At 40.4% G+C, this 23,951-nt stretch overlaps 1 protein-coding gene across 1 annotated transcript; it reads left to right on the forward strand.

Annotated features, from left to right (window-relative positions):
- Positions 1-23,951, forward strand: LOC127294139 (uncharacterized). Its single transcript, XM_071829201.1, has 8 exons — positions 1-94; positions 182-672; positions 20,771-20,786; positions 21,010-21,140; positions 21,558-21,713; positions 21,829-21,975; positions 22,285-22,319; positions 23,463-23,951. The coding sequence occupies exons 2-8, from the start codon at positions 220-222 to the stop codon at positions 23,542-23,544; spliced, it is 1,020 nt and encodes a 339-aa protein (XP_071685302.1). The 5' UTR covers positions 1-94; positions 182-219; the 3' UTR covers positions 23,545-23,951.

The following is a 23,951-nucleotide window of genomic DNA, read 5'->3' on the forward strand; positions in this document are numbered from 1 at the left end:
TCGACTCTCTTCGTCATCTACTTTTCCCCCACGACCCGATCTTTCTCCATCTCTGCCGCCGCCGCCCGCCGGCGAGTGAAGCTAAGCCGGCAAGGTGACTCGATACTTCTGGTCTCCTTGTGCTCCTTTCTTCTTCTTCCCGCTGCCCATTTAGTTCCTCCTCTCCTCTCCTGTCCTGCAGGCCTCCCTCGTGGTCGCGCCCACCATCTGTTCGACGAAATGTATGACACGCACAGGGCCGAGAAATTGTTGGTACCAAGCGGCACAGACTGGATCAGCGCCCTGCCCGACGGCGTCCCCGTCCACATCCTCGGGTTCCTGCCCGCGGACGAGGCGGTGCGGACGTGCGTGCTCTCCCGGCGCTGGCTCCACCAGTGGAAGTTCATGCGTTGCCTGCGCGTCACCTCCCACAGGGTGTGGGAGAAGAGCGCCGACGAAATCAACAAGTTCATCAGCAGCCTGCTGCTCCTCCGAGACCCGGGTGCCGCGCTAGATGAGGTCGAGCTTGAGTTCACCTACGAGCCATCTGGCAACGACCGTGCGTCGTACCCCAACATCTGGATCCGGCATGCTTTGCTGCGCCAGGCTCGGGCGCTTTCTGTCACTCTGCGTGGCGAGTACAACCTCGTGTTCAACGTCCCTCCTCTGGTCTCCAGACATCTGCGGAAACTTGTAACATCCCAAAAATTTCAAAATAAAACAAATGAATTTCCCTTGTTCCCAATTTTGGAACCAACAAAAACTTTGATTCAATTAAGTTTGATACCTAGTGATCTTGCTTAATTCTTGTGCTATTGCCATGATTGCTTGTTAAAGTATTTAGAAATGATCTTAAATCCTACACCTCACCCCTCTTTTCATCACCCAAGTTAAAATAAAATAAAAGGAAATGAAATAAGAAAAAGGCATATGTGCCTATGGCTATATTTATAAATCTTTACCCTAAGCTCTTCTACTTTGTTAAGAGGTTTGGAAAACCTTCATAAACCTTACCTAGTGCTTATCAAACCAAATCCAAGTGGAAACAAAAGAAAATAAAAAGAAACTAAAAATGCCATAGAGGCATATGAGAGTAAAATAGCAAATTTGTGAATTTAAGAATCTTGACCCTAAGACATGTTGTGAATGTTTGGATCACTCCTCTATACCATTTCAACACTCAACAACACCAATTGGGTCAAGCCAAGTCAAATTAAAAATCAAATGCAACATATGCATAGAGGCATATGTGACACATAGCCATAATACCCAATTCTTGTTCTATGCCCTTAAACCTTGACCAAATGGTGTGAAACCATCTCTAAACCTAATCTAATACTAAATTGACCCTAACCCGTGCCCAAGTAAAGCTAGGGGAACAATTTACAAGATTAAGCAAAATTGACACATCACCTCTTATGTGTTATGGCCATTTTTGCAAATCTTTGAACTAGACCCTTTGGAATGGTTTCAATGATTTAGAAATGTTCCTAAACTAATAAGAATCACATTTGAGTCAAGAAAAGTCAAATCAAATGAAGAGAAATCAAATAGTGAGAAAATCCTATTTTCACTCACATACACACTTAGCCAATTTTGCAAATCTCCAACCAAGGCCACTTTTGCTTGTGCCATTGTTTGTAAAACACTTATATATCAATAACACACCCTTTTGAATCAAAGAAACCCAATTCAAATCAAAGATGAATTCAAATTCAACTTACATATGATAATGGTCATATGGCCACTTTATAAAATCTTCACCACTTTACCCCCCTGGTTTTGACTTTTCTTAAACCAACCTTGACCAACTCTTGCCATGTCATCCAAGACCTCATCAAGATGAACATTTTTCGTGTTGGCCAGTTTGACCAAAGTTTTGACCATTGCTCAAATTAGTCAAGCCAAGATGCAACCTTGAAACAAATTCTAGATTCCCTCCACTATTTGAATTTTCACAAAACCTCTCCAATTTTCAAACCAATGTCACACATAGTTGCCCAACATCATATATAGCACATTCATGCAGCCATTTGTCAAAAATTAAACACAAGAGAAGTCCATACTTTAGAAATGGGTGGTACACATAAAAGAGAATCAAGGTACAACCACTTTACCCATCACTTCCTCACTTTTTTTTCTCTCTCTCTCTCCCTCTTTCCATCCTTGATAGTACACCATGGTACTCTGAAAAGCACATCATGATATGACACCACCTTGGCCATGATCACCATGCTCATGATTGCCACTCATTTGCATGTACCACATATGCTTTTCACTTTAATCAATGGTGCACACCTCTAGCCCTCTCCCACCTTGCACCCTATGTAAAATACCATCATCACACCTCAACCAAGCTTGCAGCACTCATAGACCAAGAAAATGATGCAAAGAGGACCATGCCAAGCCCATGCCATTGATGTAGACCTCACCATGCCACCACTTGTCCTCCTCCTTCTCTGAAGCCTATATAAACCCCGCCCCTCGCCTTGGACAGCCTCACAACACCCAGCAGCATCCCTTTCCTCCTCCTAGCGCCTCCCTCTCGCCCTCCTCGCAGCTCACCGGAGCAAAAGATCACCGGCGGCATCCCTCAAAAACCGCCCAGTTTTTCATCACCATAACCACCGAGCCCTACACCAAAGTTGTAGCCCTTGAAAATACCTTTCCAACGCACCTAACCACGCCTCAATCCGAGCTCCGAGGTGAGAGATATGGCCCCCGCAAGCTTGCAGCATCGGGAGGAAGACGACGGCCCAGCGCCGTCGGATCGTCATCCGACGATCTGCGCGCTCTGTGCGTGCCCGACGTGCATGCGCCATGCACGCCAGGCCCGGGCAGCAGCTGGGCCGGCCCAACTCCGTTCCCGCCCCCATTTGAATTTAAATTCCGTTTTATCTTTTTTCCTTTAATTTTGCATACTGGTGCAGTGCTAGAATGTAAATAGTTTCAAATCTACAAATCCAAATCTTGTGATTCAAAATGTTCAAGAAATCTTATGAAATTATCTAACTAACCTCACTGGTCTCAACCTCATAGCTTTTGTAGATTTTGAATAGCAAAAATAACAAATTAGATACTTTTCAGTTTTCAAGTAAATATTAAAAATCAACCCTTTTGAATTTTGAGGTGATTCCACCTCTCATAATTCTCATTTCACAAACTCTAATTGTTCATGTAAAAATATGATATAGGTACAGTGTATGATCATGGGCTAGAAGCAAAATATTGGCTATGTAGTCAATACTAGTCCATTTAAACTATTTCAAATTTTAGGAAATTAAATCTATGAGGTGTAGCACCTCATTTAAATCATTTTCTCAAGTGTTATGAAGTAATGTGATGACCTCTATTGCTTAGGTTCACACTTGCTTACTGGAGGAACTTAAATCAAAATAGTAGTTAAATTACAATGGTTATTTAAATCACATGAGATGATGAATCTCATTTAAATCATTTTTCTCAAATAATAAGTGTGAAGTGTTGACCTTGGTCAACATGTGATCATACCTGGTTATTTGAGAAGATTAAATCTTAAGAAGATACAGTGAGAGGAAATTATTTTCTCCAAAGAACTACATAGAAACCCTAACTCCAATTTCAATGAGAGGAAATTATTGTCCTATTACTATGTAAGAAACCCTGGCATAATTTGTGAATAAATGTTAAATAGTGATGCTAGATCATTTGTGTGAGCCAATAAGGCTAATTAAGATTACTTAAGTGTTGTTTGGTGATTGTATCCTCGTATTCGTTTATAGACACTAGTACCAGAGGCTATCAAGAGGAAGAGGTCTTATACCAAGAGGAAGAGCCAGAAAACTTTGATCACCTCACCAATGAAGGCAAGCTAGACTAATTGCAAGCTATTTTGTTTGCAAGCTATTATCAATGCAAGGTAGATTTGTGCAAAGCTCTACCAGAGCAAGGCACTATTACTTTTTTACTTTATGATCCTATCCCAAGTTTTTTACTTTACAAGCTTTATTGGATTTCATTTATCAAAGTTACTTTTTGATTTATGATTCACTTGGTTTAGTTATGAAGTAGTACAAGAGCATCACACTTAGCCTAGAAGCAAGGCACACTACTTAGCACCCCTCATGAGTAGTTGCTAGTGCTCAATATTAAAAGTGACTACTCTAGTTGGGAACTTGTGAATTGAATTAACTTTGAAAACCTTGGGATGATGAGCCATTCTATTGAAAGATTTTGAAGGTGAATATGACTGATGAATGACTTGGTGAATTTTACCAAAACTGATGGTTGGGTTCGGATGCGATACCATTCCAATTTTACAAGTACCCCCACAATACTTGAATCTGGGTAAGGCTTAGCTGGAAACTTATGTATTTTAGTATGGGTTCCCTCTGAACAAGCGTCATAGGGGTTATGCCGAGGCTGCCTCCATTGAATGTGAAATGACGTGAAATGAGGTGAATGTACTACCCAAGCCCTGTGCAGTTCCCGGGTTGACGGTTTGTTTTCACCGGGAGGCCAAGCTCATGGGGAGAGGTGCCTATACTAGAGTATGTAAATGAAAGGTTAGGATTGGTATTTCGCGTACTGCGTACGATAAATCAGGGCCATTTACCCCTGACGAACTATTGCAATTGTTGTGGCACAAGTGTACAACCTCTGCAGAGTTTAACTTATTCGAATAGCCGCGTCCGCGGTCATGGACAGTTGGAAAGGCCATACTGTTCCTTCATCAGAACTTTTCTATAAATATGAATGGTGACTTGTGACTTGAATTGAAATGTGACTTTGACTCTGAATCACAACTGAGTTGTGGGAATGACACTAATGTTCCCACTTGAGTTAGTTAAATGAAGAGGCTTTGATTATTAAAGTGCTTATAAAATAAAACTGGCTTTATGCAAATAAAACTAGAGCTTAGAACCCCCTTACTATAGTTGATAGTGTTTACCTTAGTATTAGTTTGCGAGTACTTTAAAGTACTCATGGCTGTGTCCCTGGCTATTCAAATGGCCAGACTATGAAGAGGAGTACCAGAACCCGGAAGAAGGACAGCAGGACGTCTACGACAACTAGGATCACTCCTGACGTCAACAGTTGTCTGTGGAATAGATGGACTACTACTACGCTATTTCGCTTCCGCTATGTGTTATGTAATGGATCAATAGAACTTCTATTATTGTAATGAGACTGGATCATGTGATCCTTTATTTGTAAGACGATTATGTGTTGTAATGAATGATGTGTTGTGATATCAATCTATTATGTCTCGCAAAAACAATATTCCTGGGATTGCGAGGAATGGCATAATAGGCATCTGGACTTAAAAATCCGGGTGTTGACAAGTTGGTATCATAGCCATTGATGACCTTAGGAGACCCTAGTTAGAATGGACGTCTGAAAAATTTAGTTTCAAAACAAATGAAGTGACTATTTAAGAAAACTTATTCTCCCTCTTATCCTTGAGATCTTCTTCGAAATAAGAAAGTTATGCTCTATTCTTCTTATACTATTACATAAAATTTTGACACACTTCTCTAACTTACTCATCAAAATTCTTCAACAGATGGAATACACCTGCAAGTCTTATCAGCTTGGCCAAGGAGGAAACCTCATGTTCGAGAAGGATTTGAAACAACTGGTTGAGTATTTAGGACGCCCGTATCCCGAGTTCTTCGGAATACCCCTCAACAATCCATCAGGAGGACAACCTCGGTGGGAAGTTACTGCAGATCTGAGAGGAAAGCTTGGAACCCCAACATGGGAAACCATCTGGTTTTCTGTAACGGGAAACACTTGGAATGATGGAATAGCCAAAGCCATGCAGGAAGCAATTGCCCGTCTGTGCGGACAGAATGTGAACAAACTCAAGACTACCCGCTTCATTTACTACCCAAGACATGATCCCATGGGAAGACCAATAATCATGCCCCCGCACCCAGAGATGAACCACTATGTTGCCTACCTTGACTACATGCTGTACAAGACCCGCAAGGAGTTGGACAACGCCCTCGCCTTTCGCCAAGCACATTACCCATGAAGACGAAGAATTCCCCCCTGAAGAGTAGTTTCATTTAAAGCACTTTCGTATGTGTGAGTTGTATCAGGATCCCCTTGTATCGTAGAACGAATGAATGGTTCTTCAAACCAACGGTGTGTTAGAATTGTAATGTGTGATGCTTGGTATGAATGAAAAAGTGTTGTTGGTTTTTACCCCCGCAACACTACTCAAGTTTTCAATTTATGAACTTTTAAACTTTAAAAACAAACCATAGAAATTTCCCTCTTATCTTATCATCTACCACAATGTTCAGATGGCCCCACCAACCCGCAGCGCCACCCAGGATGCCATGATGCAACTGCTGCAGACGATGATGGCAGACCGAGAAGCCGAAAGAGCTGAACGCCAAGCAAACATTGCTGCGCTGCAACAGATAGCTCAGAACAATCAAGGCCATGGAAACCACGATCACCCTGGATCGAAGCTGAAGAACTTTCAGAACACCAACCCACCGATATTCAACAAGACTGAAGAGCCCCTAGATGCTGATGACTGGCTCCAGACAATGGAGAACAACCTGGAAGTTGCGGGAGTAGAAGCCGCATAAAAAGTACTGTTCGCCACCCACTATCTGTCAAGACCTGCCAGAGCCTGGTGGACAAGTGCTCGTGCAATGAATGCGGGACAGATGATGACATGGGAAGACTTCAAGCTAAAGTTCAGCAAGTACCATGTGCCCCAAGGACTGATCAAGAACATGAGAGACGAGTTCCGTGAACTCAAGCAAGGAAGGATGTCCGTGGTGGAATACCGCGACAGGTTTCTCACTCTGTCAAGGTACGCCCCAGATGAGACCGACACCAACGAGAAAAGGAAGGAGAGATTTCTGAACGGACTGCACGACGAGATGCAAACTGTGTTGGTGAACATTCCGTTCGCTGACTTAGAAGCCCTGGTAGACTCAGCCATACAGATGGAAGGAAAGCTGCATCAGGCCAATGAGAACCGCAAGCGCGGAATGATGAACCAGAATGGACCCCACCATACCCAGAAGTACCGCAACAACTCCTCTGGAGGATTCACCCCAAGATACAACAAGCCCCCTGCTCAGAGTTATCGCCCCCAACTACACCAACAACAACGGAGGACCCCCGAAGCCCGGAGGCAACAACAACAACCACCACAACAACAACCACCCCAACAGCAATAACAACAATGGAAACAACAACAACACCAATACTGCCCCGAGGACTGGGAACAATGCTACCCCCATCACCCCCAAGGACAAGGCAACAATCAACTGCTATGAATGTGGAGTTGTGGGTCACTACTCCAACGAGTTCCCCAAGAAGCTTGCCAAGATTGCCGCCAATACCGCTGCACCTGCTTAGCAACAGCGCCGCTTTGCAGGAAGAAGGAACCAGAACAACAACAACGGTCGTCTCTACCACATGACTGCCAATGAAGCTCAGGAAGCACCCCAGACCATGCCAAGTATGTCTTCCTGTTAATCAAAATACTCAATCTCTCTTAGGAACCTAACTTTTCTTAAAATCTCGGGACGAGATTTGTTTAAGGGGGAAGGGTTTGTAACATCCCAAAAATTTCAAAATAAAACAAATGAATTTCCCTTGTTCCCAATTTTGGAACCAACAAAAACTTTGATTCAATTAAGTTTGATACCTAGTGATCTTGCTTAATTCTTGTGCTATTGCCATGATTTCTTGTTAAAGTATTTAGAAATGATCTTAAATCCTACACCTCACCCCTCTTTTCATCACCCAAGTTAAAATAAAATAAAAGGAAATGAAATAAGAAAAAGGCATATGTGCCTATGGCTATATTTATAAATCTTTACCCTAAGCTCTTCTACTTTGTTAAGAGGTTTGGAAAACCTTCATAAACCTTACCTAGTGCTTATCAAACCAAATCCAAGTGGAAACAAAAGAAAATAAAAAGAAACTAAAAATGCCATAGAGGCATATGAGAGTAAAATAGCAAATTTGTGAATTTAAGAATCTTGACCCTAATGAAGGAGATATGCCCTAGAGGCAATAATAAAGTGGTTATTATTTATATCTTTATGTTTATGATAAATGTTTATATATCATGCTATAATTGTATTAACCGAAACATTAGTACATGTGTGATATGTAGACAACAAGAAGTCCCTAGTATGCCTCTTAAACTAGCTTGTTGATTAATGGATGATTAGTTTCATAATCATGAACATTGGATGTTATTAATAACAAGGTTATATCATTATATGAATGATGTAATGGACACACCCAATTAAGCGTAGCATAAGATCTCGTCATTAAGTTATTTGCTATAAGCTTTCGATACATAGTTACCTAGTCCTTATGACCATGAGATCATATAAATCACTTATACCGGAAAGGTACTTTGATCACACCAAACGCCACTGCGTAAATGGGTGGTTATAAAGGTGGGATTAAGTATCCGGAAAGTATGAGTTGAGGCATATGGATCAACAGTGGGATTTGTCCATCCCGATGACGGATAGATATACTCTGGGCCCTCTCGGTGGAATGTCGTCTAATGTCTTGCAAGCATATGAATGAGTTCATAAGAGACCACATACCACGGTACGAGTAAAGAGTACTTGTCAGGAAACGAGGTTGAACAAGGTATAGAGTGATACCGAAGATCAAACCTCGGACAAGTAAAATATCGCGAGACAAAGGGAATTGGTATAGTATGTGAATGGTTCATTCGATCACTAAAGTCATCGTTGAATATGTGGGAGCCATTATGGATCTCCAGATCCCGCTATTGGTTATTGGTCAGAGTGAGTACTCAACCATGTCCGCATAGTTCACGAACCGTAGGGTGACACACTTAAAGTTGGATGTTGAAATGGTAGTACTTGAATATGGAATGGAGTTCGAATATTTGTTCGGAGTCCCGGATGAGATCCGGACATCACGAGGAGTTCCGGAATGGTCCGGAGAATAAGATTCATATATGGGAAGTCATTTTATGTGAATTAAAATGATCCAGGAAGGTTCTACGGAAGGTTCTAGAAGGTACTATAAAAGTCCGGAAGAAATAAGGATGGAAGGTGGAGTCCCAAAGGGACTAAACCCACCTTGGCCGTCAAACCTAAGGGAGGAGGAGTCCCAAGTGGACTCCCCACCATGGTGGCCGGCCACCCCACCAAGGAAAGGGGGGAGTCCCACTCCCCCTAGGTTTGGACACTTGGAAGGTTTTGGTTGGGGTCTTATTCGGACTTTTTGACCTAAGCCTTGGGGCTTCCACCTATATAAAGAGGGGGAGAGAGGGGCTGGCCGGCCACTCAAGCCACCATCATGGCCGCACCCCTCAAGGGTGCCCTAGCCGGCGCCCCTCTCCCCAAACCCTAGCGGTCTCTCTCTCCTCCACCATATCCCGCACGCTTAAGCGAAGCTCCGCCGGATTTCTCCACCACCACCGACACCACGCCGTCGTGCTGTCGGATTCAAGAGGAGCTACTACTTCCGCTGCCTGCTGGAACGGGGAGGTGGACGTCGTCTTCATCAACAACCGAACGTGTGACCGAGTACGGAGGTGCTGCCCGTTCGTGGCGCCGGAACCGATCGTGATCAAGATCTTCTACGCGCTTTTGCAAGCGGCAAGTGATCGTCTACCGCAGCAACAAGAGCCTCATCTTGTAGGCTTTGGAATCTCTTCAAGGGTGAGACTCGATACCCCCTCGTTGCTACCGTCTTCTAGATTGCATCTTGGCTTGGATTGCGTGTTCGCGGTAGGAAAATTTTTGTTTTCTATGCAACGTTATCCTACAGTGGTATCAGAGCCGTGTCTATGCATAGATGGTTGCACGAGTAGAACACAATGGTTTTGTGGGCGTTGATGCTCTTGTTATCTTTAGTTTGAGTACTTTGCATCTTTGTGGCATAGTGGGATGAAGCGGCTCGGACTAACTTTACATGACCGCGTTCATGAGACTTGTTCCTCGTTCGACATGCAACTTGTATTGCATAAGAGGCTTTGCGGGTGTCTGTCTCTCCTACTATAGTGAAGATTCAATTTACTCTTCTATTGACAACATTAGTATCACCGTTGTGGTTCATGTTCGTAGGTAGATTAGATCTCTCTCGAAAACCCTAAACCACGTAAAATATGCAAACCAAATTAGAGACGTCTAACTTGTTTTTACAGGGTTTGGTGATGTGATATGGTCATAATGTGATGATGAATATGTATGAGATGATCATTATTGTATTGTGGCAACCGGCAGGAGCCTTATGGTTGTCTTTAAATTTCATGTTGAGTAGTATTTCAAAGTAGTTGTAATAGTTGCTACATGAGGTGAACAACCATGAAGACGGCGCCATGAACCTTGACGCTACGCCGACGATGATGGAGATCATGCCCGAAGATGATGGAGATCATGTCCGTGCTTTGGAGATGAAGATCAAAGGCGCAAAGACAAAAGGGCCATATCATATCACATATGAACTGCATGTGATGTTAATCCTTTTATGCATCTTATTTTGCTTAGATCGCGACGGTAGCATTATAAGATGATCCCTCACATTAATATCAAGATAATAAAGTGTTCTCCCCTCGTATGCACCGTTGTAACAGTTCGTCGTTTCGAAGCATCTCGTGATGATCGGATGTGATAGATTCAACGATTCACATACAACGGGTGTAAGCCATGTTGCACACGCGGAATACTTGGGTTTGCTTGACGAGCCTAGCATGTACAGACATGGCCTCGGGACAACGGAAACCGAAAGGTTGAACACGAGTCATATGGATGATATGATCAACATGTTGATGTTCACCATTGAAGCTACATCATCTCACGTGATGATCGGTTTTGGTGTAGTGGATTTGGATCGTGTACCACTTAACAACTATGAGGGATGTTGTATTAAGTGGGAGTTCATTAGTAATTAGATTAAAACATGAACTAATTATCATAAACATAGTCTGAGTAGTATTTTGAATTAATTTTGTAGTATTGGCATCCGTTTTTCTACCATGCGTTAGTCTTGTAATTGAGATAGAAATACTGTTAAAATCTGATAAGAAACTTTACGGATTGGTACCGTATTGTTAATGAATCAAGAATTGATTAAGTCCTATTGCAAACTTTTAGTAAACCTCACATTGTTGATTCAAAGAGCTATGGTTTCAATTAGTACCTAAAGTTATCTTGTCTCCTTGAAACTTGAAGTTTAAATCTGTTTGAAAAGTAAGGAGCTGAAAATTTAGTTTTCAGAAATAATCAAGGTATGAGATATATGTGATATCTAAGACCTTATTGCAAGATGATAGAATATAATTTGGTGAGACTACATAAACTCATAAGTTTTATGGGAGTGTATGAAGGTTGAAGACGCCAGGCGTCACAATCCTCCAACTATTGGGGCACTAATAATATTCGCATATCCATGAAGTTATAATCCTTAGTATGCACCGTTGCTAAGACTCGTCGTTTCGAAGCATCACGTGATGATCGGGTGTTATAGATTCTACGTGTGCTTACAACGGGTGCAAGCCAGATTTGCACATGCAAATACTAAGGTTAAACTTTATGAGCCTAGCATGTATAGACATGGTCTCAGAAAGTTGTCATGAATTGATGGATAAAATTATGAGTGAAATTGTTCATCATATTACAAAGTTACTAATAGTGAAATCTAGAACACTTGTCATATGATGATCAAATTCAAAATAAGAACCTCAAGGTTATTGGTATTAGACCAACAAACCTAGAAGTTTTTAATGTTGAAGTGTTTTTCTGAATAATGAGGAAAGCTAAAAGAGAAACTGCAAAAGATATTTTGGCAGAAAGAAAGAAAAGACTAGAAAGTCTAGCTCAGGTGTATATAAATGATATACATGTTATGGTTGTATTCCTAGTTAGGTCACACTATGAAATTCTTGGGTATTAGTACTATATTGGTTGGTATGAAGTGTCATACAAAACAACGCAATACAAGAATACAATGGCCTAAGTGACTGACAAGGAATATGATAGAAATGCACGTCTGGAACAAAATAAAGTGTTATTATGTTCGTCGTTGGCATTCTATCTAGCCCTTAGAATTTATAATAAAGAACTTAATAATTGTTATTTTGCTCCGGTCAAATGAAAACAATGAGTTGTTCAAATTATGACATTACTCCATGTACGATGGATAAGTTATTATAAATCTTAATGGTGAAACACACATACATAAAACTGACGCTAAAATGCCATAAGGCAAATGAGTTCAATTCCACTTATTTGTGGAACCGCCATTTAGGTCATGTTAGAAAGGAACGCATGAAGGAACTCCATGCAAATGGATTTTTTGGAGTCATTTGATTTTTGAATCATTTGGCGCTTGCAAATCTTTTCTAAAGAGAATGATTAAAATACCGTTCATAGGCCAAGAGTTGAACGGGCAACAAATTTAGTGGAAAAATACATAATGATGTATATGGTTCACTGAGCATAGTTGTGTGCGGGAGATTCTTCTACTTCATGAAAACTTTCAACAATGAATTGAGTATATATATATGGATATATTCGATAAGGAAGAAGTTTGAAACATTTGAATGGGTTCAAATAAATTTCAACATAAAGTGGAAATCAACGTAATAGAAAAGTCAAATATCTATGATTGGATCATGGTGGAAATATTTGAATTACGAGTTTTAGCGAACATCTAAGAGAGTTATGAAATTGTTCTACAACTCACATTTCTTGGAGTATCATAATGATGATATAGTATTCAAGATATGTATCCAAACCTTGTTGGATTAATGATGAGATAAAAATATTATGACGCCATTATATTTTTGTGGATTATGCTTTAGTGACTACCGCTTTTACACTAAATAGAGCATCATCATGATCCGTTAAAATGACACCATACGAGTTATGGCATAGGTAAGAAACCTGATAGTCTTTTCTTAAATTTTGGTATGCATAGCATAAGTAAATAAGTTTACAACCAAAATCGGATGAATGTCTTTGTTGGTTATCCCAGAGATTTAATTGGGAATTCTTCCCACGAGACAAAGACAAAAGTGTTTGTCAATGTTTCTTATTTCCGAGAAATTGTTTCTAGTGAAGTATTTGAGTGGGAGGACAATATAATTTGATAAGGTTTATGAACCTGAGCATAATGATCAGAGTAGCGCAGCATCGGAATTGGTTTCGGAAACGGCCACAACGATCATGGCTCCCATGACTACAAAGTGTTTTAGTCATGGAGATCGAAGTACATATTGAACATTGTAGGTATGGTTTATTTTGTGATCAAATAAATGATTTGTGGACAAAGGATTGATTTTGATCAATGATAAACCAACTACAAACAAAGAAGTTATGATGGGCCCTGACTCCGTTAAAATGGCCATGCGCCATGAAATCCATAATAGATGAATACTTTTTGAAAGTAAATGGATCTATAGACTTGGATGAAATATCCTTGAAGAAACTCGACTTGTCGAAAAATTGTTTACGACAAAGTTCAAAGAGTTGACTACGATAAGATTAGATCTTCCGTAGAAATGCTTATAGTCTATATGGATTATTCTAGTAGGATGGCAAAATACATTACTTATCAGAAGTATGTATTAAAGGTGTATACAAGATACAACCAAGAGTTTTGCTGGTCCGTGGAATATTAAATAGGTATACAAAACTTCAATTTGATGAAGTGAGTATCGCGGAGTTTGAATCTTCACCAGATGAAATAGTCAAAAAGTTTTTGATTTCATCAGAGACGATGAAGAGGCTTGCATTTGCAAGAAACTAAGTGGGAGCGCTAAGACATATTTATAATACTTTATGTAGGTGACATATAGTTGGTTATAAATAATGTAATTATATACTTGATTAAAAAGGTTTCATTGAGAAATTAACTTCAATGAAAGGATATAGACAGAAACAAATTTTGTGTCAAGATCTATAAAGATAGATTAAAACACATAATATGTTTAAGTCAAAGTACATAGAATAGATATTGAAATAGTTCAATATAGAAAATATTCTTGTCATGTTAAGTTTTAACAAGACTTGAGTGTATCTGACACTCAATGAGTAAAAACACATGAGTGATTATAGATCACGAATAATATGTACACAATCAGATGTCATGTGCTATAAAGTGTTATAAGCATATACCAGAATGATTCATATGATGATCATTGGACGACAGTAAGAATATCCTTGAGTACTTTAGAAGAACCAAGGATATATATATAGTTTTGTATGGAGAAATGACAAACAAATCGCTGTAATGTGATTACACCGATATTTGTTTTGTCACATATAAAAATAGAATTTCAATCTCAAATTAGACTAAGTGTTGTTTTAAAGGTAGCACAATGAGCTAGAAGTTGTCTATGTTAGATTTAGAAGAGTTCTAAATATTGTGACGGATTCTACAAACGAAGGCAGAGTATGTCATTGTTTTGACAAATGACTGAGGATGTTGAGTCAAGAAGTTCTTTGAGAACTTGGTGTAGTTCCGATAGAGTCAGAACTTTGAAGCTATATTGTATGTGACAATATTAGTGACATATTTCAGACCGCGGAATTAAGGTTCCACCAGAAGATCAAACATATTTAATGCCAACTCATTTGGAAATGAGTGATGCGTTGAGACGCAAATGAATTACAAAATACATACGTTTCTGAGCGTGTCAGATCCGTTGACTAAAACCTCTCCCGTGAGCAAAACATGATAAAGCACCAGAAGGCCAAGGTGTTATATCTTTACAAATGTAAACTAGATTATTGACTCTAGTGCAAGTGGGAGACTGAAGGAGATATGCCCTAGAGGCAATAATAAAGTGGTTATTATTTATATCTTTATGTTTATGATAAATGTTTATATATCATGCTATAATTGTATTAACCGAAACATTAGTACATGTGTGATATGTAGACAACAAGAAGTCCCTAGTATGCCTCTTAAACTAGCTTGTTGATTAATGGATGATTAGTTTCATAATCATGAACATTGGATGTTATTAATAACAAGGTTATATCATTATATGAATGATGTAATGGACACACCCAATTAAGCGTAGCATAAGATCTCGTCATTAAGTTATTTGCTATAAGCTTTCGATACATAGTTACCTAGTCCTTATGACCATGAGATCATATAAATCACTTATACCGGAAAGGTACTTTGATCACACCAAACGCCACTGCGTAAATGGGTGGTTATAAAGGTGGGATTAAGTATCCGGAAAGTATGAGTTGAGGCATATGGATCAACAGTGGGATTTGTCCATCCCGATGACGGATAGATATACTCTGGGCCCTCTCGGTGGAATGTCGTCTAATGTCTTGCAAGCATATGAATGAGTTCATAAGAGACCACATACCACGGTACGAGTAAAGAGTACTTGTCAGGAAACGAGGTTGAACAAGGTATAGAGTGATACCGAAGATCAAACCTCGGACAAGTAAAATATCGCGAGACAAAGGGAATTGGTATAGTATGTGAATGGTTCATTCGATCACTAAAGTCATCGTTGAATATGTGGGAGCCATTATGGATCTTGAGATCCCGCTATTGGTTATTGGTCAGAGTGAGTACTCAACCATGTCCGCATAGTTCACGAACCGTAGGGTGACACACTTAAAGTTGGATGTTGAAATGGTAGTACTTGAATATGGAATGGAGTTCGAATATTTGTTCGGAGTCCCGGATGAGATCCCGGACATCACGAGGAGTTCCGGAATGGTCCGGAGAATAAGATTCATATATGGGAAGTCATTTTATGTGAATTAAAATGATCCGGAAGGTTCTACGGAAGGTTCTAGAAGGTTCTAGAAAAGTCCGGAAGAAATAAGGATGGAAGGTGGAGTCCCAAAGGGACTCCACCCACCTTGGCCGGCCAACCTAAGGGAGGAGGAGTCCCAAGTGGACTCCCCACCATGGTGGCCGGCCACCCCACCAAGGAAAGGGGGGAGTCCCACTCCCCCTAGGTTTGGACACTTGGAAGGTTTTGGTTGGGGTCTTATTCGGACTTTTTGACCTAAGCCTTGGGGCTTCCACCTATATAAAGAGGGGGAGAGAGGGGCTGGCCGGCCACTCAAGCCACCACCATGGCCGCACCCCTCAAGGGTGCCCTAGCCGGCGCCCCTCTCCCCAAACCCTAGCGGTCTCTCTCTCCTCCACCATATCCCGCACGCTTAAGCGAAGCTCCGCCGGATTTCTCCACCACCACCGACACCACGCCGTCGTGCTGTCGGATTCAAGAGGAGCTACTACTTCCGCTGCCCGCTGGAACGGGGAGGTGGACGTCGTCTTCATCAACAACCGAACGTGTGACCGAGTACGGAGGTGCTGCCCGTTCGTGGCGCCGGAACCGATCGTGATCAAGATCTTCTACGCGCTTTTGCAAGCGGCAAGTGATCGTCTACCGCAGCAACAAGAGCCTCATCTTGTAGGCTTTGGAATCTCTTCAAGGGTGAGACTCGATACCCCCTCGTTGCTACCGTCTTCTAGATTGCATCTTGGCTTGGATTGCGTGTTCGCGGTAGGAAAATTTTTGTTTTCTATGCAACGTTATCCTACACCTAAGACATGTTGTGAATGTTTGGATCACTCCTCTATACCATTTCAACACTCAACAACACCAATTGGGTCAAGCCAAGTCAAATTAAAAATCAAATGCAACATATGCATAGAGGCATATGTGACACATAGCCATAATACCCAATTCTTGTTCTATGCCCTTAAACCTTGACCAAATGGTGTGAAACCATCTCTAAACCTAATCTAATACTAAATTGACCCTAACCCGTGCCCAAGTAAAGCAAGGGGAACAATTTACAAGATTAAGTAAAATTGACACATCACCTCTTATGTGTTATGGCCATTTTTGCAAATCTTTGAACTAGACCCTTTGGAATGGTTTCAATGATTTAGAAATGTTCCTAAACTAATAAGAATCACATTTGAGTCAAGAAAAGTCAAATCAAATGAAGAGAAATCAAATAGTGAGAAAATCCTATTTTCACTCACATACACACTTAGCCAATTTTGCAAATCTCCAACCAAGGCCACTTTTGCTTGTGCCATTGTTTGTAAAACACTTATATATCAATAACACACCCTTTTGAATCAAAGAAACCCAATTCAAATCAAAGATGAATTCAAATTCAACTTACATATGATAATGGTCATATGGCCACTTTATAAAATCTTCACCACTTTACCCCCCTGGTTTTGACTTTTCTTAAACCAACCTTGACCAACTCTTGCCATGTCATCCAAGACCTCATCAAGATGAACATTTTTCGTGTTGACCACTTTGACCAAAGTTTTGACCATTGCTCAAATTAGTCAATCCAAGATGCAACCTTGAAACAAATTCTAGATTCCCTCCACTATTTGAATTTTCACAAAACCTCTCCAATTTTCAAACCAATTTCACACATAGTTGCCCAACATCATATAGAGCACATTCATGCAGCCATTTGTCAAAAATTAAACACAAGAGAAGTCCATACTTTAGAAATGGGTGGTACACATAAAAGAGAATCAAGGTACAACCACTTTACCCATCACTTCCTCACTTTCTCTCTCTCTCTCTCTCTCTCTCTTTCCATCCTTGATAGTACACCATGGTACTCTGAAAAGCACATCATGATATGACACCACCTTGGCCATGATCACCATGCTTATGATTGCCACTCATTTGCATGTACCACATATGCTTTTCACTTTAATCAATGGTGCACACCTCTAGCCCTCTCCCACCTTGCACCCTATGTCAAATACCATCATCACACCTCAACCAAGCTTGCAGCACTCATAGACCAAGAAAATGATGCAAAGAGGACCATCCCAAGCCCATGCCATTGATGTAGACCTCACCATGCCACCACTTGTCCTCCTCCTTCTCTGAAGCCTATATAAACCCCGCCCCTCGCCTTGGACAGCCTCACAACACCCAGCAGCATCCCTTTCCTCCTCCTAGCGCCTCCCTCTCGCCCTCCTCGCTGCTCACCGGAGCAAAAGCTCACCGGCGGCATCCCTCAAAAACCGCCCAGTTTTTCATCACCATAGCCACCGAGCCCTACACCAAAGTTGTAGCCCTTGAAAATACCTTTCCAACGCACCTAACCACGCCTCAATCCGAGCTCCGAGGTGAGAGATATGGCTCCCGCAAGCTTGCAGCATCAGGAGGAAGACGACGGCCCATCGCCGTCGGATCGTCATCCGACGATCTGCGCGCTCCGTGCGTGCCCGACGTGCATGCGCCATGCACGCCAGGCCCGGGCAGCAGCTGGGCCGGCCCAACTCCGTTCCCGCCCCCGTTTGAATTTAAATTCCGTTTTATCTTTTTTCATTTAATTTTGCATACTGGTGCAGTGCTAGAATATAAATAGTTTCAAATCTAAAAATCCAAATCTTGTGATTCAAAATTTCCTAGAAAGCTTATGAAATTATCTAACTAACCTCACTGGTCTCAACCTCATAGCTTTTGTAGATTTTGAATAGCAAAAATAACAAATCAGATACTTTTCAGTTTTCAAATAAATATTAAAAATCAACCCTTTTGAATTTTGAGGTCATTCCACCTCTCATAATTCACATTTCACAAACTCTAATTGTTGATGTAAAAATATGATATAGGTACTGTGTATGATCATGGGCTAGAAGCAAAATATTGGCTATGTAGTCAATACTAGTCCATTTAAACTATTTCAAATTTTAGGAAATTAAATCTATGAGGTGTAGCACCTCATTTAAATCATTTTCTAAAGTGTTATGAAGTAATGTGATGACATCTATTGCTTAGGTTCACACTTGCTCACTTGAGGAACTTAAATCAAAATAGTAGTTAAATTACAATGGTTATTTAAATCACATGAGATGATGAATCTCATTTAAATCATTTTTCTCAAATAATAAGTGTGAAGTGTTGACCTTGGTCAACATGTGATCATACCTGGTTATTTGAGAAGATTAAATCTTAAGAAGATTCAATGAGAGTAAATTATTTTCTCCAAAGAACTACATAAAAACCCTAACTCCAATTTCAATGAGAGGAAATTATTGTCCTATTACTATGTAAGAAACCCTAGCATAATTTGTGAATAAATGTTAAATAGTGATGCTAGATCATTTGTGTGAGCCAATAAGGCTAATTAAGATTACTTAAGTGTTGTTTGTTGATCGTATCCTCGTATTCGTTTATAGACGCTAGTACCGGATGCTATCAAGAGGAAGAGGTCTTCTACCAAGAGGAAGAGCCAGAAAACTTTGATCACCTCACCAATCAAGGCAAGCTAGACTAATGCAAGCTATTTTGTTTGCAAGCTATTAGCAATGCAAGGTAGATTTGTGCAAAGCTCTACCAGAGCAAGGCACTATTACTTTTTACTTTATGATCCTATCCCAAGTTTTTACTTTACAAGCTTTATTGGATTTTATTTATCAAAGTTACTTTTTGATTTATGATTCACTTGGTTTAGTTATGGAGTAGTACAAGAGCATCACACTTAGCCTAGAAGCAAGGCAAACTACTTAGCACCCCTCATGACTAGTTTCTAGTGCTCAACATTAAAAGTGACTACTCTAGTTGGGAACTTGTGAATTGAATTAACTTTGAAAACCCTGGGATGATGAGACATTCTATTGAAAGATTTTGAAGGTGAATATGACTGGTGAATGACTTGGTGAATTTTACCAAAACTGATGGTTGGGTTCGGATGCGATACCATTCCAATTTTACAAGTACCCCCACAATACCTGAATCTGGGTAAGGCTTAGCTGGAAACTTATGTGTTTTAGTATGGGTTCCCACTGAACAAGCGTCATAGGGGTTATGCCGAGGCTGCCTCCATTGAATGTGAAATGACGTGAAATGAGGTGAATGTACTACCAAGCCCTGTGCAGTTCCCGGGTTGACGGTTTGTTTTCACCGGGAGGCCAAGCTCATGGGGAGAGGTGCCTATACGAGTATGTAAATGAAAGGTTAGGATTGGTAGTTCGCGTACTGCGTACGATAAATCAGGGCCAGTTACCCCTAACGAACTATTGCAATTGTTGTGGCACAAGTGTACAACCTCTGCAGAGTTTAACCTATTCGAATAGCCGCGTCTGCGGTCATGGACAGTTGGAAAGGCCATACTGTTCCGTCATCAGAACTTTTCTATAAATATGAATGGTGACTTGTGACTTGAATTGAAAGGCGACTTTGACTCTGAATCACAACTGAGTTGTGGGAATGACACTAATGTTCCCACTTGAGTTAGTTAAATGAAGAGGCTTTGATTATTAAAGTGCTTATAAAATAAAACTGGCTTTATGCAAATAAAACTAGAGCTTAGAACCCCCTTACTATAGTTGATAGTGTTTACTTTAGTATTAGTTTGCGAGTACTTTAAAGTACTCATGGCTGTGTCCCTGGCTATTTAAATGGCCAGACTATGAAGAGGAGTACCAGAACCAGGAAGAAGGACAGCAGGACGTCTACGACAACTAGGATCACTCCTGACGTCAACAGTTGCCTGTGGAATAGATGGACTACTACTACGCTATTTCGCTTCCGCTATGTGTTATGTAATGGATCAATAGAACTTCTATTATTGTAATGAGACTGGATCATGTGATCCTTTATTTGTAAGACGATTATGTGTTGTAATGAATGATGTGTTGTGATATCAATCTATTATGTCTCGCAAAAACAATATTCCTGGGATTGCGAGGAATGGCATAATAGGCATCTGGACTTAAAAATCCGGGTGTTGACAAAACTCGAGCTCAGCTATCTGGACTTCAACGGCAACGTTCTTGATTTCTCAAGCTGTCCGTCCCTGGAGGTTCTGGACATGACGGAATGCATCATAGGAACCAGCAAGATTTCGTCCCATTCCGTCAAGCGACTGCGCATGCAATATTGCTCTTTCTACAATGATGATGTCCGGACTCGTATCTCTGTCCCGAGTCTCGCTGACCTGCAGCTCGAGTCTTTCCATGGCATAGCTCCAATGCTTGAAACCAACACATCATTAAAAACCGCATTTGTCTCTCCTTGCTCTGTAGATGAACGCTGTCGAGAAGGCGATTCTAACGAATGTTGTGGTGATGATGATGACCATCGCAACGGCTGTGTGCTTCTTGGAGGTTTATCCAGCGCAACACATTTGAAGTTGATAACAGAATCTCCTGGACAGGTACATCTTCCATCTAAATTCTTAGTAATTCCAAGTCTACTTTGTCTTCCACTTTCTCTTTTCAGCTATGCCCATCTTTACGTGTCAATTCATGATTGGGGTTGGAGTTTATTCAGATCTATTGCCGCTGGAATTAGGCAGGCATTTGGAGATTCTTGATATAGGATGCACGTCATGTTCTTAGTTCTGCTGTCAGAAATCAAATTGAGAATGTCATGTGATCTTGAGAGTAAATCCATCACTATTTCTGTTGTAACGTAGAGGTACTAGTAAATATAATGTTACTATAATTATCTCTGTTGCATCATGAGGGATGATGGGTAATAAATGTCTATCCAAAGGTTAAATGCACTTAAGTACAATTGGATCGTGTACCATAATATTAGACATTGAACTGTTACTTTTCTCTCTGTTCAGTTTATTTTCAGAAGGGATTTGAAATGGTGCCCCACATTTGTTAAGTTGAAGAAACTATTTCTGGATGATTGGTGTGTGGAAGCTGACCTCCATGCACTAGTTTGCATGCTTGAGCATTCACCAATCCTTGAGCAGCTGACACTTCAATTGAGTAAGGTATAATTTTGCAATGATGAAAAATTATATAATTCTGTAAATACATAATAGTGAATTTTGCATGCATAATTGATATCTTATGGTTGTTGGGGGAAATGCTTTTTGTCTACTGCAGGGACCTGAGCGTACTTTGGAAAGGGAGCAAAAATATGGTCTGATGGAGAAATCAACCTCTGTATCACAGCACCTTAAGATGGTCAATGTGAAATGTCACGAGGTTGATCAGAGAGTCTCCAAAATTTTGAAGTTCTTGAGTACATTTGACATTGTTATAATTTAGATGCACAATAAAGGAAGAACGAAAAGTAAAACACTGCAGGGGACACGAGATTTTAATGTGGAAAACCCTTGCAACACACAAGGGAAAAACCACGGGCGCCAGCCAGCAAAACTTCACCAATTCGGTGGTGTTTACAAACGCCGTGGGTGTACAATGATGCGATGAAACCCTAGCGGCGGCTTACAGGGAATATATATAGACGATGGCAACGATCCGTACCGCGGGGGGCCTCGCTCCGCTCGTCAGAAGTTAGCGTCCCTTTAGAATATGAATTTGGATCACAATATAACAGACATAGATATTACCATCGAAAAGAATGGACAAATGTAAGCTAACTATTGATTCACTTCACACTTTGTGTATCTTGAAAGTATTTTTAGCGATGTTTGAGTGAAAATGTTTCCGAGATTATGAATAGAAAATATCATGTTTACTTGCATTTTGGTAAACTATACATAGTGGGTTTACAACGAAGATATAATACTCTTTCTTTTGGAAAGTGTTATATAATGAGGATGTGCATTGAACATTTATTTTGAGCCAGTGCATTGAACATTAAGTTATTTGTTTTCTTTTGGTAATTTTCTTAGCTTTTTGGTTCCTTTTCTGTTCTGTAGCCTTCTAGTGTTAGATAGATATTTTCTTCTTGAGCTTTGCGGTTTGGCTTTAGGTTTGGTTTGTATGTGTTATCTTGACGCACTCAACGGTATGCAATATGCATTCCTATTTTTTCCTTCAGCCCTTCTTGCGAAAGATGATACCGTTTCACAAGGACATACCAAGTGCATCCTTCAACAAGGCCAAATTTTGGAGTGGCATTTTGTTGGAACCAACCAGTGAAAAAAATTCACGATACAAAATTAATCTTCTTGTTGTTTTGTTAGACTCTGTATGTAACTTACATAGTAGTGCTTTTTATGAGTATTTCTCTGGTTATTCCCTTTTCCCTCTCTTCTTATTTCCATGTTGTTTGTTGTGTGATTAATGATGACAGTCTTGTACTTGACCACACTGTTGTGGTTTAGAAAGCTGTACACTCTGTGTTCCCGCATGTTTAATCATCTCATTGCTTATTTCATTTCCATTCTTTCAATATTTCATCTCATCTCCATGCCCACTTTGTTTTTCTTCCTTTCCTCACTAGTTGATGTCCATGTGAACTGAAGTGTCTATACTATTGCTTGTTTTGAAATATTAAATTGTGATGGGAAGAGCTGTTGTTGTGGGACAGGTTGGCCTGATGCATTGGTAATGGTCCAGTGTCATAGCTGGAAAACCACTTGTAAAGTAATATTGCAAAGCCTTGAGTAAACTTCATATTTAATAGTTCATACTATAACTCTGAGTGCATCCTAACTGAACTGAATTTCCACATTCACTAGAGTCTGGTCCTGTATTATTCCTTTGTCAAGTAGAACAAGCTTATTATTCCAGGTGACTCTCTCTTAACATTTTACATACTTGTGCAGTATTCCGTTTGAAGAGGTGGTGACAAACTTTGGGCTGTCGTTGGACGTACCACCCCATGACCAGTCAGGAGTGCAAGGCTGAAGCTTGCTGCTGTCTTTTGTCCACAGCAAACTCACAAATGACAATGCAAATCAATTCGGCCTGGAATAATAGCATTACTTTGAATGCAGTTTTCTTGAAGGTAGAATGGGTGAAAAGTGATCCTCATTTCCTACTATGTCTGGGTTATTGCAACTCGTAGTTTCATACACAGATTGATTGAAAGCATGTCAGGTTGCATTATTGGAGAAGTGAAATAAAATAAAAGACGTGTTGCAATGAGATTGCATATGTTTGATCTAGTTCCATCCAGGTAAAAGTTAACATGGATGATACCTTCCTATGATGTTAGTTGGAGAAATGTCTGTGCATGCGCTGTACTACTCTTTTGATAGTTTCTGGTTGAAGATCTGAAACAAACATGCATATGTTGGTTTATGTTGCAATAC

Source organism: Lolium perenne, chromosome 4 (assembly GCF_019359855.2).
Source record: "Lolium perenne isolate Kyuss_39 chromosome 4, Kyuss_2.0, whole genome shotgun sequence".
NCBI lineage: Eukaryota > Viridiplantae > Streptophyta > Magnoliopsida > Poales > Poaceae > Lolium > Lolium perenne.

Excerpts from the sequence above, each read along its gene's own strand:
- LOC127294139 (XM_071829201.1), top strand. The coding sequence starts at position 220 with ATGTATGACACGCACAGGGCCGAGAAATTGTTGGTACCAAGCGGCACA. Across the intron at positions 21,141-21,557 it reads TAACAGAATCTCCTGGACAG|TTTATTTTCAGAAGGGATTT; the intron begins GTACATCTTCCA and ends CTCTCTGTTCAG. Across the intron at positions 22,320-23,462 it reads ATCGAAAAGAATGGACAAAT|TATTCCGTTTGAAGAGGTGG; the intron begins GTAAGCTAACTA and ends ATACTTGTGCAG.